The sequence below is a fragment of the Lissotriton helveticus genome, chromosome 7 (assembly GCF_964261635.1).
Source record: "Lissotriton helveticus chromosome 7, aLisHel1.1, whole genome shotgun sequence".
Taxonomy (NCBI): Eukaryota; Metazoa; Chordata; class Amphibia; order Caudata; family Salamandridae; genus Lissotriton; species Lissotriton helveticus.
In genome coordinates this window covers 87,429,853-87,449,242 of record NC_136068.1, presented here as the reverse complement: position 1 = coordinate 87,449,242, position 19,390 = coordinate 87,429,853, and the positions used below count along the sequence as shown (strand labels likewise).

The 19,390-nt window shown below is 40.7% G+C and overlaps 1 protein-coding gene across 1 annotated transcript in view; it reads right to left on the bottom strand.

The window, feature by feature from the left end:
* The window catches only part of LOC144766635 (cadherin-like protein 26), a 376,180-nt gene that overhangs the window by 111,654 nt on the left and 245,136 nt on the right, over positions 1 to 19,390 (bottom strand). The window contains exons 8-9 of the mRNA XM_078650421.1: positions 12,388 to 12,573; positions 3,969 to 4,282 (exon numbers count right to left, since the gene is read on the bottom strand). Coding sequence (XP_078506547.1) covers positions 3,969 to 4,282; positions 12,388 to 12,573 — 500 coding nt within the window. The remainder of the gene's footprint in view (positions 1 to 3,968; positions 4,283 to 12,387; positions 12,574 to 19,390) is intronic.

Here is a 19,390-nt window from a genome sequence, read left to right as displayed (position 1 = left end):
ACATCATTCTGCCTAACTTCGTATGCCTTAATTAAGGGCCTGATTCACAAGGGGACTTACGGCTCGTAGAGTTACGGCTGTGAAGACTCGTACTTTACAAGTCGTAAGTCCCTTTGTGAATCAGACCCCTAGTGTGTACTCATATAACGTTTGTATTTTCATGCCTTGCAAACTTGGGATATATTGATTTTGTTTAATGTTACATAGAAAAATTAGATTTTTAAACTTACTAATAGGGCTTTTAGTCACCCCTCTTTCACAACTGTTCTGTTTGTTTCTCATCCACCCACTACAGCATCAGGCAGTTGGTCATCCCACTTAGGCCATTGGCTAACTTCAGCCTAAGTTACAGCAGAAACAGCTTAATTTGGCTCCTCCTCTACATGTTACTTTTACATTGTTTTTTATAGATTAACACGTCCTGTATTCCATGTGTTCTAACTTTTTAATAAACTAGTGGGGGTTTCAAATCTATTACTGAAATGCTCCATGGTAACTTTTAAATTAATCATTTAATGAGTGCATATTAATTTTGAAGATTTTAATAAATGTAGCTCTTACAATAATTCAAATGATTTAAATATAAAGCACAATTTTATGTAACCATGATTTCTTCTTTCTTATTTCATACATGTATTATTTGAAAGTGCGTGCATATATATTCAAATGTCAGAGTGCATTCTAACTGATGTGTTAACTTAGCATAACCAAAGGTCTTCAGCTTTTGAATTCCACTGTTAAACACTCACGTGAGAGTTGCATTGTTTGAATGTTCTCTCCCCTGCAGGTGCAGAATCAAGGCTTCGTTAGTTTGAATAAGGCATTGCTTGTTTCTAGCAATATTAATGTATGGGAGGAATTTCTTGGCAAGAAGATGTGTCAATGAGGTGGGAGACGAGTTCTCGTGGTAGAGAGGGACGGTCAAGGACAATCGAATGTGTCCCATCAAGAGTGTGGGGGAAGAGCTGAATGTTGGAAATCCCTACCTAAGACAATGGAAATGTACTGAAAAGTGCCTATGTTGGCTACCTTGAATGCTCGTGTGTTAATAGGTGTTGTATTGTTAGTTAGAGACCAGAGCCCTTTAGGATTTCACAAAGTACGGACCTCTTATGGGATTCTCTTATTGTGTAGCTTCATGCTATGCTTTTATACGCTTGCAGTACTTTTACGAAATACTCCCTGATGCTGACACCTGTTCCTTTCTTCTCATAGCTTACTAGAGTTTCTTTGAAAATAGTATAGAGTAGGATAAGTTAGATTTATCAGAAATGCTATTGACTAGGCAAGAAGATAGAGTTCTGCAAATAAGCCTCCAGATTCTTTTTCTCATCTTTTGTATTGTAGCCACAGAGTTTTTGGTGTGTTTCTTGTTGTTTAGACTAAACTTTATTAGGAGGGCCGGGTTCGTTCTTGTGATACTATATCTTTATAGTATGCTTCTGAGACTCATTTAGTTTTTTTTAGTTTCAATTTCTTTAGTAGTCTTAGTCTTCTTGAGTGAAAATTATGTTACACTATTATTGGATTTTGTAACTTATATTTATTCCCTCTTACCTCTCATGCAACTAACAGAGGTCCACTGACCAAGGAGAGGAAAGCAACACCAGAAATAGAGCGTTATCACAGCAATCTGCTGTTTCACAAAGAGCACGTCCACACACTCTCTTCAGTGATAAAGACTACTATGTCTATGTGTTTTTAAAGACCAAAAAGCTTTTTTTGCTTTTATCCAACGTTATATTCTTAATATTGGCGAGGTTCTAGCATCTCCAACAACAATTTGATTTAGCCTTAATATACCTGTTTTATTTTCATTATGTGTTATTAGTTTTTAAAAAATACATGGCGCCAGATGGATCCTGCCACAGGGAGGGAGGTGGGAGTTCACCCGATGGTGTCTTGCACATAGGTAATCCTCCTCTTCATCCTTTTCCTTGATCACCTACATGGGAATCGCATGTCTTCACTCAGATACAGGGGCTCTTGATGAATTAGCTCATGGCAGTTTAAGTCACGAAAGTTATGCCCTCAATGACCAGAAAGTACTGTGCTATTTGAATCTGGTTAACCATGTTAACATGGTTATAAAACACTTAAACTCAAAATGCAAATATGCAATTTGAACCTGTTCTTCTATAACTTCATGTGAAAAATTCTTATATAAACTACTCTGTCCTTGCAATTTGTTGAATGGAAAACATGTGAAATGAGCTTCTATACACTGCTTTGCTGCAGTATGTAACTGGAAAAATAAACAAGCAAACAAAAACAGGAATAAATAACAGGAAAGACCATCACCAGCATTGACAAAGCCAAAATTCTGGCAGGCAAACCCAAAGTGATTGACTTTTCCAATGCTTATTCTCATTTTGAATCAGCTTGCTTGCGTTTAATACAGTTCAACCCATGATTTGTAGTCTTGATTGTACATTTCATCACCTCAAATTAAGCTTTCTCCTAACATAGTTCCTTTTGACACCACTCTATAGTCTGTATGCATCTTTTGTGTTTGATCCTGTCTGAATGCACTTAAATGCTAGACTGCAAACTCTCCATTGTGCAACATCTGAAATCCCCCAGATGCATCTTTGACAAGAACTTGAATCTCCAACCACACATCAATTCAATTTCCAAAAGGGCACAATTCAATAATAAATTCCTCTAGGGTGAGGACTTTAAGCAAGTGCTACAACATCTGCTGTTTTCTAGACTGGCTTATGGAAATTCCCTTGTTGTATTTATTTCTAAAATGCCCTTCTCAAGGCAGAATTTCAGTCAACTTCTAGGCTATTAGTAGGTATGAGAAACGTTGATCACATTACTTCAACTGTGCGTGCTCTCTGGTGGTTCTATATGAAATATGAGGGTTCTTCAGGCTAGCCTACAAACCATACAAGGTGATCTATTCCATTACTCCAAATTACCTTATATGCAAACTACAAAACACACATGGACAGCGACACCATAGGAATGCTGACTCTATCTTATTCTTTCCTTCCAAAGAAAAAGAACCTTTGAGTTCTCCTAAAGTGTACACCTCTCTTCCCCTGGATACAAGTTCAATATGCTTCAAGACATCTTCAATAAAGAATTGAACATTGTACTGTTCCAATTACATCTCCTTCTTGTATGGATCTTCGTTTTCATTTAACATCACTTGAATGAGGAACAAAGTCACTCAAAGTACCGTGTTTGTAATTATATGAATTATCTATTTCAATCAGTCAAATGTTTATTGTGCAAATAATTAAAATTATACAATATTATTTAATATAATTATCTATATGTTATCCCACCCATTTTTATGTGGTGTGAGATTTTCTTTTCAGTTGCCCTATTGTCTATTCTTTGGGCCTCTGTAACAGTTGCTCTTGTGACTTGAAATTGTGGAAAACACCGTGTTACCCCTTCAGTTTATTCCGAACTTTTTAAACTGCTAATAAAAAAATATAAAAAAATACATTCTCTGATGTGGATGGTGAAAATGTGCTATTTCATCAATGTATACCAAATTACATTTGTATACATGTACCTTTCTTTGGCAATGCATTAAGGACTTGGATTGTCTTCTGACATTTATCAGACAAGCCCCTTTAATTAACAATATTTAAGAAGAGAATCACAAATTACATACTCACAAAAGCAGAACAACATGTTGAGCTCTGACATCCCACTGCATCGATACACTTAGATATTTGTTCCTATTAATGTAATTACTGCTTTGGCCATGCCATATTCTTGCAATCATATTGCATCTAACAAACAAAATATATTTGTACATGATGATATTTATTTCCTTTTCATGCATCTTTATGTCACCCTTCATGAGCATAGTCTACATTATATCAATAATAATAAAGAATTATAAAAATAATAACAAATATATCTTCTTTTAATGTTTAGTCAACACAAGCACTCACTCTTCTATATCACACATACAGTCTCTCTCTTACTTTTCCACCTACCTGATTACATTTGGGAACGCGGTGTCTGGGTCGGTAGCATTCAACACTCCCAGTTTCTGGCCCGATACATCTGTTTCATCCATGTAAATAGTTATTCTTGGAGGGTTGAGATCAGGGGGGTCATTAACATCCAAGACTTTAATGAGTGTCGATCTCGTCTGAGATTCCTGGAACTTTCTTTCCATTGTTTTTCCTGTATCAACCACCCACAGCCCGGTTGATGACTTCTTCACAACTTTACACATGAAGAATGGTTCCTCATTTTTAACTGTGATGGAGAGTTTGTTTAAAGGGCCACCTTCAAAATCCAGAGGCTGTAGACAAATCGTCATAAAAGAGAACATTAACTATGATTTCAGCACACCCTGATTGGTCTGGTGTACTGTGGTTTCCCAAATGTTATCAATTAATCCAAAAGTGTCTGATTTCCAACAAACAGACAATATATATTACAGAAAATTAATAACAATGAAAAAAATACATGGAACTTCACATTCCTTATTATTGCCCACTGAATCAGAGCTTACATGTGAAACAAAATAATCTTAGAGTGTGAGTTATGCAATTATAATTAGTGGACATTCCTTCTCACAAACCTGACATATTCCTAAAGACAATCCCAAATTTGAAAAATTGTGTTTTGGAGTAAAGCAAGTGGCAGGAAAGGATGCATTCCGTCTACATGCCCAGGCAAAAATGGTTAATGTCTACACATGTGTAAATTGGTGGGCATTTACAAATGTCTTGTGATGTCATACCTGAGGGGGAGAAAGGGGGCTGGAGTGAAATTACACCAGTGCAACATTAATCACATCTGGAGTGTGCAAAATTGACATGCCAATATCACTGGTGACAATTTGTGTACAAAAGCAAAACATGAATCATGGTCAGGGCTCAGAGCTCAGACTTCTGGCCTGCCCTGGAAGTCCAGATGAGTGCTCATTTGAAAGGTTCCATCGGTCAAGGCAGCTGGAGGCCATTCAGTAGCCCCTGTCCATCACCCAGGGTGCCCAAATTACAAGAAAGCCTTGTCATCTACTACAGATAGGTATTGTTGTGGTAGAGGGATAGCAGCACCCACTTTATCTTTTTCCCTGGGCATGACAAGGTTAAATGTAGGCACTATGGGGACTGCTCAGCTCATACACCAACCAGAGGAATCCTTCCATACCTTGGATGGAGAGGTGCACAGTCAGACATTGGCTACAGGCAGACATTGGTCTTTCAATCTACACAGGGTACACTTATGCATGCCTGGGAAGGCTTCCCCTCCTTGATTAGCGTGGCAAGTTCTGACCAGTTTACCGGTCCGAGCTACAGAAATTCTGGGGTCACTCCCCTGAGCCAGGGTTCCATTTGCCAGCCTGTTGTATCACAATATACTCAGGATATGATTCCCCACCCTGGAGAGGGCCACCCTTTTCCTGCAGGGCTAAAAGTTCCCCTGTCACCGTTCCAGTCTAACCTTGGGTGTGGTCATGGTCCTGAGCTCCATTCACCACCAAGTTATCCAGCCAAAGGTAGGATCCTGGGGTTCTGATCCATCATTCCAGCATTCAAACCAACATTGCTTTTTGATCCTTTAAATGTCAGCTTTTCCGATTATTATGAAGGAAAATTCACCAATCATTATAAAGTTCACTTACTGATTGAAAAGTGGCTGGGTTAACCTCATAAGGAGATGGGTTAGTTTTACCCTACTGTAGAATTGTAGCAATAACAATTCTGCATTGTAAGAGAAGAACCACAGGTTCATACATCTGGTGTATGTGTTTGGCTGAGCAGCCAATAGGGCAAAGCTACTATCTGCGAAATTATGACTTAATGCGCCTCAGTCAGAATACCTTAAAAACTGTAAAAAGAGCATTGTGCCGTTGAGTCATCATTAGCCTTGAATAGCTGTCCTATGGACAGGTGTGTACTGCTATTGCTTGGGGACTGGGGTGCAGTTGGAAAGGGCTACCCCAATCACCCCTAAAACACAGCATGTTCATGAGGCACCTGGTACTAATTTCTTTATAAGCATCTTAATTCTGGATCAGGGCTTCATAAGAAGCAAAGCAGCCAGTTTCCTACAATCAACTGAAAGTTATACTCTGACCATAGATTTGTCTCTGAGGTTGCCTGTGCTAGTATCCCTCTATCATCAGAGCGAGGGATGGGCTACTCACCCTAAGGAGTCTGCCTCCACGTGCTATATGATGTGTGGGCTACCTCTCCTATCCTGTGCCACCAGGTGCAGATTACAGGGAACATTCCATTTGCTGGTCAGCATGATGCCTAGATGGCCCGAGTGCACACTCTTGGAGGCAAGCTGAGTTGCTCTAGAGTTTTGGCTCTTCTGGCCAGCAGCTCCAGTGGGTTTGGACATCCTAGTCACCGCTCCAGTTGTCCCGGGCAGTCTGGTCAATGACTTCATGGATCTTCAACAATTTGCTTTGCCACTACAAAGGGCTTGGGATACCTAGTCGGCTGCTGGCCGGGGCTATCTGATCAGCGGTCAGCCAGCCACAATCATCTGTATGGGTGCTGCCCATGCCTATTTGGTTGGCGGGTGGTGTACCTTCTGGCTATCTCCAACTTGTTGATCTTATTTGGTTTGAGGAACAAAATAGTTCCTGGATAACCTTAAAGGGAGCCCAGATCTAAAACCTCTTTATCTAACCAGGCATTGTTTTTGGAAGGTGGATAGCACCTATGGGCATCCAGTCACAAACAACTTGGCTGGCAGTTCTAGGAAAGGAGAGGATGTGTCCAACTCAATCAAGCTCCATTGAGAGTTTTATAAACCGCAAACGGGAGCCAGAGATATGGTCTCCCTATTCTAGGACTCCAGCCAGCACCACCGTCCCTACACAGAGTAGGCTGCCCTCAGAATGGGTAGGAGACTTATGCTGCTCACGGATGTCGATTTCAGACAAAACTGCAGTGGGAGCTCTGTGAAGCCTGTGCAGAGGTCTTGAACCTGCTTCCCAAGACTAGGGCTAGCATCTGAGAAAGTGGAAGAGTTCCAGTACTTGATTGCACGTTGTGTTAAACCAATTAAGTCATACTCCGTTCACAGCAGTTGAACAAGCAAAGATTTCTAACTATACAGCTAGATATTTCACTTGATCAGAGTGACAATGTTATAGACTTTTATCTCTGGGTGTAATACATTTCTAAATTGTGAACCTTAAGGCTGTCTGTAATCCATAGAGAACTGGCTGCCTTACATTTCCTGAAATGCACCCCTAACAGGCTGGTCTTAATTCTTAAAGAATTGATAAATCAAATACCAAGGATTTGCAACATCAAATAGGGCCCGATGGCGGTAAATCTGATTTACCGACTCTAGAATACCGAATTTTACCGATTCGGTATTCTAGATTCGGTAAATCAGATGTAGGTAAAAATTCGGTCATTTTTACCGAATCGGTATGATTCGGTACTTACCGAATCGGTATTTACCGATTCGGTAATTGCCATTGATTCCTATTCCTATGGGCCTTGAGGCCCATATGAATCAATGTCATTACCAATTCGGTATTTGCCATTGATTCCTATGGGCCTTGAGGCCCATAGGAATCATTGTCAATTACCGAATCGGTAAATACCGATTCGGTAAAATTACCGAATTGTCAAGGGGGACAGGGTGTCACTTTGACACCCTGTTGCACCCCTGATTCTGGCTTGTGTGCCATGTGACACACATACATGCCCTTAGGGCATGTGTGTTGCCACATGGCACAGGTGTACATGCACAGATGTGCATGTACACAGGAATTCGTTATTTACCATGAAATAGTATTTCATGGTAAATAACGAATTATTAAGGGCCTGTGGCACTGTATTCAGTGCCACCTACATCTAGATTTACCGATTCGGTAAATTTACCAATTTGGTATTTTACCGAATCGGTAAATTTACCGAATCAGTAAATTGTGAGCCCCCTACATGTCAAAAACCAAATACCGGTCGGTAACGGCCGAAATCGGCCCTTACCGACCGGTATTTGGTGACCTATATCGGGCCCATGTTTATTTATTTACACATTTTGGAAATTCTAAGGGATTTTTGAGTTAACACTGGGTAGTCTTCAACACTTGCAAGTATCCAGGCATATCCCTGGAAAATGTTTGTAAGCTTGCAATTGTGACAAACAAGAGGTATTTCCACATATAAAAATGTACACACTGCACAACTGCCATCACGTCTGGTAATGGCAATGCTTGTTTGAATCACAGGGAAAAAATATCACCATGGGGAACACCTTTCCTAAGAGCCTACACCCTGGATACACTGTCATCCAGTCAAGATTTGTTTATGGCAATGATCTCTCTGCAAACAAGAAGGCCTTTGGATTTATTTTAGGTTCATCCGTAGGTTTCCTACCTCATTTTAAGGGTATACCAAGATCAGTGAATTGAGAGGTGGTAAATCAACAGACAATTAAAAAAAATGTTTGTTATGCGCTGTCTTAGAGCTCAATGAGGATTTCAAGTGATTTTAATGGGATGTATCTAATCCAGAGTCGTGTGGGTAATTCAAACCACCTGGAAGAGAGTGCCCCCTTTTGGGAAGCTAGTGCAATCATATTTTGTGGGCACCGTCCACTGAATATTTAGTTTCTCATAGAATTGGCATATTTGTTTCAGAATTGTTTTGCCTCAAATCAATAGTTTACTTGTTGATTGGTGGCATTGCTTACGCTACTTCTCAAAAAATATCCACAGGTGGATCTTCACCAGACATTGATTGGGAAAAGGCTGGAAAAAAATAACATCCTGTTCATTGGAAATATAACACAATTTGTAGAATGTATACTCAGCCCGAAGTAGCCTTTTTTGCACCATTGACAGACAACAAATGTCCATAGATACCTAGTTTGATGGTACTTATTGTATCTACCTCAGAAGAAATAATAGACCTATTGGGAGTTGAACCTGTGACCATGAGATCAAACTTAGACCCTGCCAGTGGATGCATTAGTCCACTGAACAACTAGTTCCATTAAACCCCAGGAGCAACATCTTTGAAATGGAACTGAATAATGCTGATTCAACAGTAAAAGGAGTGGGTGTCAGGTGGTCAGAGGTAACTACCACATACAGCAATAAACAAACACTGTGACAACAACAACAATGCACAACTGCATCATGTTTTCAAATATAACTATTCTGCATAACCTGCATACTGATTACAGAAGTGACTTGGGTATTTCTTGCATGAACACACTGCACATGAAGGGCCATATCAGAAATCTGACTGATGTCCCATCCTCCATTTAACAAGTGCATTCAAGCCTATGCAACTAGGAACATGGTGAATGGAATATCAGTCATGTTTTCATGGAGTATCCCGTCTGTCAAACTCTAAATAGGTTCCACAGTTCCTGCCACAGTTTTGGGTTGAGTTATGTCTTACGTGGTTGAAGAGCAGGAGCAGCGCTATTTTCAACCTCAGACAGTGGTAAATGATTGCTAGCCAATGGAACATTACACTAATGTGCTGCTTTTGGTTGGAAATGTAGCAACATTTGCTGACATATCTTAAGTAATCAATAGAGCATATCCCAATAAAACACATAGCAACATAAAAACACATTTAACCCCTCCCATGCGCCCGCGATTTTGCGGAAGTGCCGGCGGGGCCGCGTCGGCAGGACCAGCGAGGTAGCGTTGCCGTCGACCAATGGCCGACGGCAGCATGGAAGGGGTTAAAATATAGCAGAGAACATTACAACAAAACAGTGAAAAGAGAAGACAACACAACTTCTGCTGTGCAAAACAACAAAATAAAATTGCAATACTGCAGCATAAGAGCAAAGCAACATAAACCACAGCACAGCGCACCAGAACTACAAAGCAAATCCCACCCAACGGATACACACAAACATTCATGTCAAGCATCACCACCTCTAGAATCCTGTTTTCATTGCACAGTGGTAAAAGATGTTTGCCTTATCTTACCACAGAGGTCCTGACATATTGCCAGTCAAAATATTTTGTGATCCTGTGCAATATCTTTTCTTTTGTTTCAGCCAAACAGCACCAGTTGCTAAAATCTCAGGCTTAACAGATGACTTGTTCTCACCAGAAGTACACTGAATCTGATTCTCAAAGCGATGTATGTGTTCCTTTAACTTACACCAAGAAATAGCCTTTTACTCAAGGGAAATCAACTTTTCCCAAAAATGTTTCCACTCCCAACAAATTGGTGCACAGAATTTTAGTATGTTAAAGAATGGACTCACAAGGAATGGGACTCAAAGTATTAAATACCCTGTGACATTCTGTACACCATAAATTTACAAGTTTGTAGGTTGTAACAACCGCCTCTCTTACAACTGAGCTGCACCTTTAAGATCATGGACAAATATTGATTTTGTACTAAAAGCATCCCACTCACAACCATAAATCTTTGGCTCCCTTCTCTCTATTTGAACATGCTGACCACTGCATTTTGGTATTTATTGGTTCAAACAAGTGGCTTACTTTGTGGCTAATGTTAAGCCTTTTATACGTGGGCTTTTAAGGGCGATAGAGATGGCGGGGGATATTTACTTTTTCTGACATGGAGGATGTTTGTCTGCTATATCAACGTTCTTCATAGCACTTCAGAAATCCCATTCTTCACAACTTGCTGCAGCACATGGTTCGACAGACCCACCAGAGTGAGTCAACAAGGTGAGCACATATAGGTGGCGCTTGCCCGACCGGCTCTCCTCGCCCACTTAGTGAGAAATCTCTGGTCTTCCAATAACAAAAGATCTTTCTTCCCACCAGAATTATTGCGATTTACATCAGGTTCTCTTCAGAGAATTATGGGAGCGGGAATAGGCGCATAAAGGTAAGGCAATGCACCTCAGGGTGAAAGCGGTGGCATAGCAAGGGCATACCGCCCCCTCATGCAAACAAGGAAAATAGACCTCCTGACTGTGATTTGTGAAGCCAAACACAACAATAATCAGGTTTGATTGGACTCCTTAGGTCTCTAGACCAGAGTGCCTAGAGGTCTACTGAGGAAGGTGGGGAGGAACTAGCCTCAGGATCAAAAATATTGCTTATGGATTACGGTCTCTGGGAATAGATATAGTCTATTAAATATATGCTAATAAATTAACTTACATGTGTATTTGTAAAGCCCACGTTCACCCCAGCAAAGGGGCATCTTGGCACCGAAATAACAGATGTATATTGTTACCCAACTCAATAGTACTCATTTTATCGACCTCAAATGGATGAAAGGCTGAGTGGACCCGCCGGGATTTGAACCTGTGACCATGCGGATGCATTAGACCACTGAGCCACAAGACCTGTCCAAATTCAACCCTCATGCTTCCAACCAAGTGTCCACCTCTGCCTAATTCTTTTAAATTGAACAGATTCTATGCAGGGATAGCTATCATCCTTACGGCTTATCCACTAGGGAGATGTTAGTGGGCTCTGGATGTAGGGGAGCACAGGCCTTCTTCCAAACTGAGTGCTAGATGGGTATTTTCAGCACTCATGTGCAATAAATGACAACAAGAACTCTTTAGGTGTGGTCAACTTTGAAGACAAGACAATTGTCCCTGCACAAGAGAAAGACCAAGGAGTCCCTCTTTTCTCTCCATTGTCCTAAATCACATGAAACCATTCAGGAAATATGGAAATGGAGAGTACTCACATTTCCAGGTCCACGTGCGACTAGCTTATTCAGTCCAGGGGCATATTACCAAGCAGGGCGATAGGCAATTATCGCCGCTTTAGCGGCCGTTTTCGGCTGCTAAGTGGCGATAATTCTATTGCTCCATTAGCAAGCTGTCGCTAACAGCAGTTAGCGGCAGCTTTAGGCGATAGCGAGCGGTTTGGGGCCCGCTTTGCATGTCAGCGATATTTATCGCTAATGAGATGCAAAGTGAGCATACCCAACCTGTTAGCGACTGAAAGCCTATTAGCAAGGCAGGCGTAGCGATGGAAATATTCCCGCTATCGCCAAAAACTAACGCCTGCTCTGACCAGTTTTTAGCCATGTTATCCAATGGGAGGTGGATAACATGGCTAAGAGCGTTTTGTCGCTAATGCATGAATATCGCTGTATTCTCAGCGATATTCACGCTATCGCCGGAAAATGTATTGCTTTGGAGAGCGATAATTTCCGGCGATGCTTATTGATAAAAAATTTGTTGTTAAGCCTAGTTAGCGATAAATATCGCTAATCGTTGGTAATATGCCCCCAGGTTTTCATTTTGTATTCTGGCGATCTATAATAAGGCGTAAAAACGTCTGCCTGTGCCAGACTGTAAAGCACTGGACGAGTCACACATGGACCTGGGACATTTGAGCGTTCTGAATTTACATCTGCCCTAGCTTTGTGAAATTTACTAAAACTACAGACAGCACCAGAGTACCCAGAACCTCTGTTGTCCACAAGCCCTGGAGAGCTGTCCGCCTACCTTAATGACAGTCAGAAGTCCTTCGTTTGTTTCTGGATCGGTCTCGATTTTGAAGCTGCCTCTCTCGTTGCCTGTCTTTATGGTGTAGACCGCTCGCCAGGCAGGGGTGTGAGGTGTGTCCTGGTCTGTGACGCCAAGGCGCAGGATTGTCACATTGAAGTCCCGCTCAGGTATGCTGCCATCATACTGAAATACAAGTCAAATCCTTCGTCATTAGATGCATGCAAGGTTATGACTCAAATATTTACTGTGCAAAAAAATAGTCATTATATATTTTGTTTATTAAATTGAGCAGTTCTTGATTCAAAGGTAGGATAGCTGACTCATCCCTTTATGGATCCAATTTTCGTTCAGATTAGCCAATCATGGTAGCACCAAGCTTTAAATCGAAATGCAAGCTGTGTCATTGACCAGCAGACTAGAATTTTACTATGTCATTCACAAGCATTACAAAAACTGATAATACCATCGGAAAACTGCTGTACATAATTTCATAAATACATTATTGCAATAATGTTCCACCTCTAAATTCTTTAAAGGATATAGTGGATTAAACAGAGGAAAACATATAAACAAAATCGAACCGGTGAATACCCAGAAGACCTTCCCCTCCATAAAGACATCCTAATGGGATGTCAACCCAGCCATGAAATTAGTATATCAAGGCCACTGCAAGTCTTGTTTTTACTTTAAGGGAAGTTACATTTTGCCATTAACATCTTCACAGTCAATTTAGGCTGTGCTAGCGCCGCCTACTGGATGCCCCCCATGCAACACCATGCAATGATGTACACCTTGGACATGCATGGAAGCACACCAGTTTTTTTCAAAGTTTAGCTGGACCAAAGCTTTGGAACGATCTTCCTTATGACATTAGAATCTGTAAGGAACACTTTCCTTTCAGGAAAAAATTAAAAACTTTCTTGTTCAACTACTAGTCCCACTAAGTCTTTACTTAACCTTGTTAGAGCAGGCCTTGGTCTCAGATGCTGCTAAAGAAGGCGCGGAGATACTCCTCAGGGAGTCGATTCCCAGCGCGTTATAAGTATGCAAATAAATAAATAAATAAATAAATAAATAAATAAATAAGAGTAGCATAGTGGAGAGAGTATATTTTACTCCTATACTAAAAGTTTCTGAAAACAACAACATGAGAGCAACAAAAATATAACAACTTTTCTAGCAGTTTAACACCATTTTAAATACAGAAAGCTCCATGAAATCATTTGAGAAAGGATACAGTTTCTGCTGCTGACCATACCATTTATATCCCATGTTTATGCAAAATGAAAGAATGAGATGTATAGTAGACCACAACATATGCATTCTGTAAGTTGCAACCATGAATTGGTGTGCATAAGTCAGCACACTACTCTCTTTATGGGGAGCCAATTTACCAGCATTAAATGGTTTATAGTATTTAACACAGATGGTTATACATGAATGAAGCGAATTAGCTACTGTCAGATTCTGTGAGAACTGTGGCGTAGCAAGGCGGGGTGGGGGGGGGCATGGGTTGCGGTCCACCCCAAGCAACACAAGTTTTGGGGGTAGGGGCCTTTCCCCCGCTCTTAACTGCAGCCATGGCAAGTCGGACGCTGAGGAAATCGCGACCCCCCCTCTCACACACGGCCACGGGGTAGCACATCCCTTGAAGCGCATCAGAAAAGTTAGTGTTTATTTTCACCCAGAGAAAGAAAGACAAGATCATTTACATGTAAGAGGAGTAACCAAGCCATTTCCAAGATGGTGGTCTGTTCATGGAACATCTGGCATTCCCAATCTAAGATGAAGTCTAGACTTTTACTATGATGTCAGCTGCTCTTTGAATAGTTGTATGTCAATACAACGCGGTGTTTACAACGCACTACCATTACGACGCTGGTTTTACAACGCAAGTCGTTACCACGACTTGCGCTGTAGGGTGCTGGACTTAGGAATAGTATGATTTACTAATCCAACTCCAGCCTGCGTACTGTAGGGAAGGTGTTGGAATAGTAAATCTACTATTGCTTAGCCTGGAGGGCACTCCAGCGCAAGTCGTGGTAACGACTTGCGTTGAAAAACCATCGTTGTAATGGTAGTGCGGTGTAAACATCGCGTCGTAATGGATGTTCCCCCTTTGGATCATATAAGGAGACAGTTCTGAGATTTTTCACAGATTTTTGCTCTTCACAGTTTCAACTTACCTTGGATCTTCTGCTGGATGCCTTTTGTCTGGCTCTTTCCTCTTCCCCAGTGTCAGGGGAGATTGGAACCTTGCTATTTACTACTCCATTAATCTTCAAGTTCCTACAAGAGCTAAAGATTGTCAATGAGCTTCTTTAATCTTTGTGTCATTTTCTCTCTGGTACCCTCTAAAGGAGTGTTGCATCTTTCAGGTGAACTATTCTGTGCTGGGTGGTACATGGCCTAAGGAGGTGGAAGTCACCTTTTCCTCCAGCAGTCAAGAACGCCTGGTTGTTGTGGGAGGGAGCGACAGGGCCGGTTCTAGGGCAGGGCGAACTATGCAACCGCACAGGGCGGTGACTTCGGGTGGGGTGTCACATTCCTGGCCCCAAGTAATTTTCAGGCAACAATAAAAATGTCAAGATAACTCCGATGAATAATGTTCTTTGTGGAGAGAGATCGGAGTTCTGTCTAGTGGTAGTTTTGACTCATCTTAAGGCAGCACAGAGGGTTAATGTTCCTGCTGCAAAGAACATGTACCATTCAGATCATAAAGTGCATATAATGTAAATAGGTCTGTTGGTTACAGCTTTGGTCTGAGAGATCCTTTTGTTACTTGCAGTTCTTAAGTTATAATCTAAACATAGAACAGTGAGATATTAGCCTTCATCAAAGAGCAGCATGAAAACAGCAAGAAATTGATTAGAGCTTTATGATTTTTTCCACAGTCTTTCGTTATCCTAATGTTGGAATAAGGGTCATTTGGATAGAAATCCTTTCTGATATTGAAGAGAACCCTCAACCATAGTGTCAAGTTTTTAATTCTGAGTTTGTGCTTTTCCAGACCAAGCACTCTTAGACTATCCTGCCTACCCGCATGGATGACATGTGACTCCTATACCTAGTTGTCCTCTGGCTTATGTAACATTTCCTGAACACTGATTTACACACCTATGATTGATTGCCTATGTGTAATGGGTGATGTAAAGTGCTCTGACTCGTAAACCGGTATGAGTGGTGGCGCTATAAAACGAATTAAATGCACCTGAGAGAGAGTGGTTATGGAGACTTGATGGGCTGTTAAAGGGTGTTAGTGAGGGAATCTCCGGTGGAGGTGGTCATTGGGGGCGCCAACAATGTCACACTGGGTGCCACCCACAATAAAGCCAGCCCTGTGGAGGGAATTAGGGGGATATACAGGACAGGATCATAGTGTTGGAAATAAAGGAGGGTAGAGGAGGCAGAACACCAAAGAACAAGAGAAAGATGAAAGATGAGGATACAGAAGGAGGTATAACCAGTGCTTGTGACCTCTCCTTAAAGTATGGTAAGATTGGCTATACCCAATTGGCATATTTAATGTACTTGTAAGTCCCTAGTTCAGTGGTACTACCTGTGCCAAGGGCGTGTAGATTAAATGCTACTAGTGGGCCTGCAACACTGATTGTGCCACCCACTTAAGTAGAACTTTTAAACCTGTCTCAGGTCGGCCATTGCAGCCCATGTGTGAAGTTTTTTAACCGCCATTCCAACCTGACAAAAAAAAACTTTTTGCTTGCCCCTAAACCTTTCTTTTTGATACATGTACGTCTCCCATAGGGTAGGCCCTGAACAGCCTAGAGGGCAGGGTGCAGTGTATTAAAAAAGTTGGACATGTACTTTTAAATTTTACATGTCCTGGTAATGAGAAACCTGTAAATTCATTTTTCACTACTTCAAGGCCAACCTTTCACATAGGATAACATTGGAGTGACCATCCTACAGGTAATTAGGCGTCATTTCCAAATGGGAAAAGGCATCCAGTTTGTGTTTGGTGTCTTTGGAATTGTAATGAAAAATCCTAATTTATGTTGAGGTCAGATTTTAAATGACAATTTTGAAAAAGCCACTTCTAGAAAGTTGGCGTTTTCCTGCCTTAGCCGTTTCGTGCATGTCTCTGGGCGACATGACTAGGTGTAGTTGGCAGTGGTGCTTTCTGTATTCCTCCTAGACAGACACACAAAATAGTAAGATTAGTTGTGCCTGGATGAACTGTCACTGGCATGATGAGAAGGCGGAGCTGGGCACAGCCCTAATTACACTTGAAGAGGCTGTGTACTACCTCCACATACATTCCTGAAGGTAGTCTGGAGCCAGGAGAGGGAAAGCAAGAGGCCTGGGAACTTCAAAGTCAATCAAAGACAGAACTGGGTGTAAATATTGTGCCTCATACACCACCTCTTCAATACACTTCTGGACCTGTGGATACTCTGCCAGGAAGAAAGACTGCTGTGCTGCATAAGGGCTGCCACTCTTCCAGAGAGCAGCTCTGAAGGACTGCTGCCCCGTTGTTTATTTTATTTATTTATTTCATTTTGAAAGTTTTATAGAGTGCGAACAAGATCCTTGCAAATATCAGAGCGCTTTCCAGTAATCAAAGCTGCATAATACATGGTAAAAAGTATGACAGATTATACAGGTACTAAGAAAGGGGTAGCATGAGCAAGGGACAATAGTACGAGTGTGTAGTAGTTAGGTCCACGCTTGAAGGTAGTTTTCATGTAGTTTTATTGAACAGATAAGTTAAGTCAGGTACAAGCTCAATAGGAGACTTAAGGGACCTAGGGGAGACCCCACCAGGAGCATCTATCCAGGTGCTCAGCCCATCCAACTGTCACTCTTAGGCAGAGCACCAACATTCTGACTGCTGCACTTATGAACATTCCATAGATTGTAGAAATGCATCACATTGGGAATAACAGGATATTACATATCCCCTTTTCTTATACATAAAACAAAAGCTAGAAACAGCATATAAGAAATAGAGAAATGAAAACAAGAAAAATAAGCAAAAGAAAGAAAGAACCAGCAAAAGAGGAACACTCGTCAGAAGCAAAACAACAAGAGGAAAACAACAAGAGAAATAAAGAAACACACAAGAAATAGGAATTAAACAATAGAACCAAAGAGAAATCCAGAAATAGGAGTAGAAGAATGGAACTAAATATACTAACTATCCTCCTTTCTTACACAGCAGAAAAGAAAAGAATAGAAGAAGTTTGAAAAATAACTCCAACGCACACCTACTGGCCAGAACAGGAATGAGTGGAGAATGAAAGAGAATTGAAATTATAGAACCCAGAAAAGCAGAAAAAATTAAAGTAGAAAAGAAGATGAGGAACAAATAGGAAGAAACCTCATCAAAACACCATATACCTTAAACAAAATACAAATCAGTAATGTAAAGGTAGTGGTGCAAGAACATTTTTCAAAATACGATAAAACAGAACATATTTAGCAATAAGTGCATGAGAGCACTTAAATAGAACCAAACTCAAGCTAAATATGATAATAATACAAAATCTCATTTGCACAGTGCATGAGAATATGAACAGAACTTACAAGCGTTGCAAGTATTAAAACTCAAAACTGTGAAAACATACAGCAGAAATTGGTAGATCTTAAGACAAATAAAAGTAAAGAACTTTAAACTTTTCAAAAAATTCTATCAGAATAAGCACCAACAAAATCTATATGAGGTCCATGTGTGGACTAATGCAGTGCTGTTAGAAATTAAAGGACTACAATCCTTAACAAAACACAGAGAAACAAAATTCGGAGTAATCTGTGTATAGACACTATATGTGCACGGCGATAAACTAAAGGGAGTGTAACCCTATACAAACCACAGACAAACTAAAACCAAAGGAATCTGTGTATGGAGAACTGACGTGCACTACAGAAAACTAAAGGGACTAAAACCCTACTCAAGCCAAAAAAAAAACATGCTGTAACATAAGTACAGCCAAAATAGTAAAGAACATACAGCTGTATTTTAAACATAGGTTGGATACAAATTCAAATTACACTGATTATAGTGCAACCAAAACTAAGTCACTGCAACAACAAAACAACTGCCTAGAAGAACAAAAGTTACATTGTGAAAAGCATAGAAAACAAAGACCAGGGACATAAAAAGAGGGACCAGTGAAAGAGCGTGCGCACCACCCAACACTGAAGATGAACTAGGATAAGGAGACCAGCTCCAAAACATCATTAAACTGTCCCCAAACAACACTAAAATATGACATCTCACCTAAAAACCACAAACATAGGCAGCTAATGGCAGTGAACATTACTAAAGACACATCACCAACCAGAATGATAATAGATAAGAAATAAAATGCTGTCAAAAGGCACATTACTTTTGATAGGTACTCACAATATGTCATACAACACTAAAACGTATTTTACACACTTAACAGAGAGAGATATTAAGCACTGTGTTCGTTGTACACTGTAAACATGTGTAACCTGTATGGAGATTAGACTCAAATTCCAAAATACACACGCAAAATTTGTGGAATACTAGTCTAGACTGAAGAAGTGAATTCTACCTCTAGCCACGAGATGGCACCGTGACATAGTGGAAATGCATTAAGAAAATAGCACGAGAATGTCAACTATTCCTGTAAAAAAAAAACACAGCAAAGTGAGAGTACGCCGGTGAGCGGACTTTCTCACCCGAGATTCTGCTCTCAGACGATTTAGATGAAAATGCGAAAGTTCAAATACCTTGTGTTCCAATTACGGAGGTTAATGAAGTTACAATAAAAATTCACCGCGGACTCTATTTCACGTACTTTGTCAGATTTAAAGAGCTGGGTCTAACTATCAGGATTTTGGCCTGGGCTTGGGAGAAGCCTCACTAACGGCGGTATAGGTCCTTGAGAGCCTAAAGTTCCTGGGTTATAGTCCGATGTCACACGATTCTCCAGACACTTCACGTCACGTCCAGACTCTTCACGTACTACTTTCTCCTCCTGTTTACAAAATGGTGGCACGTTTCTTACGC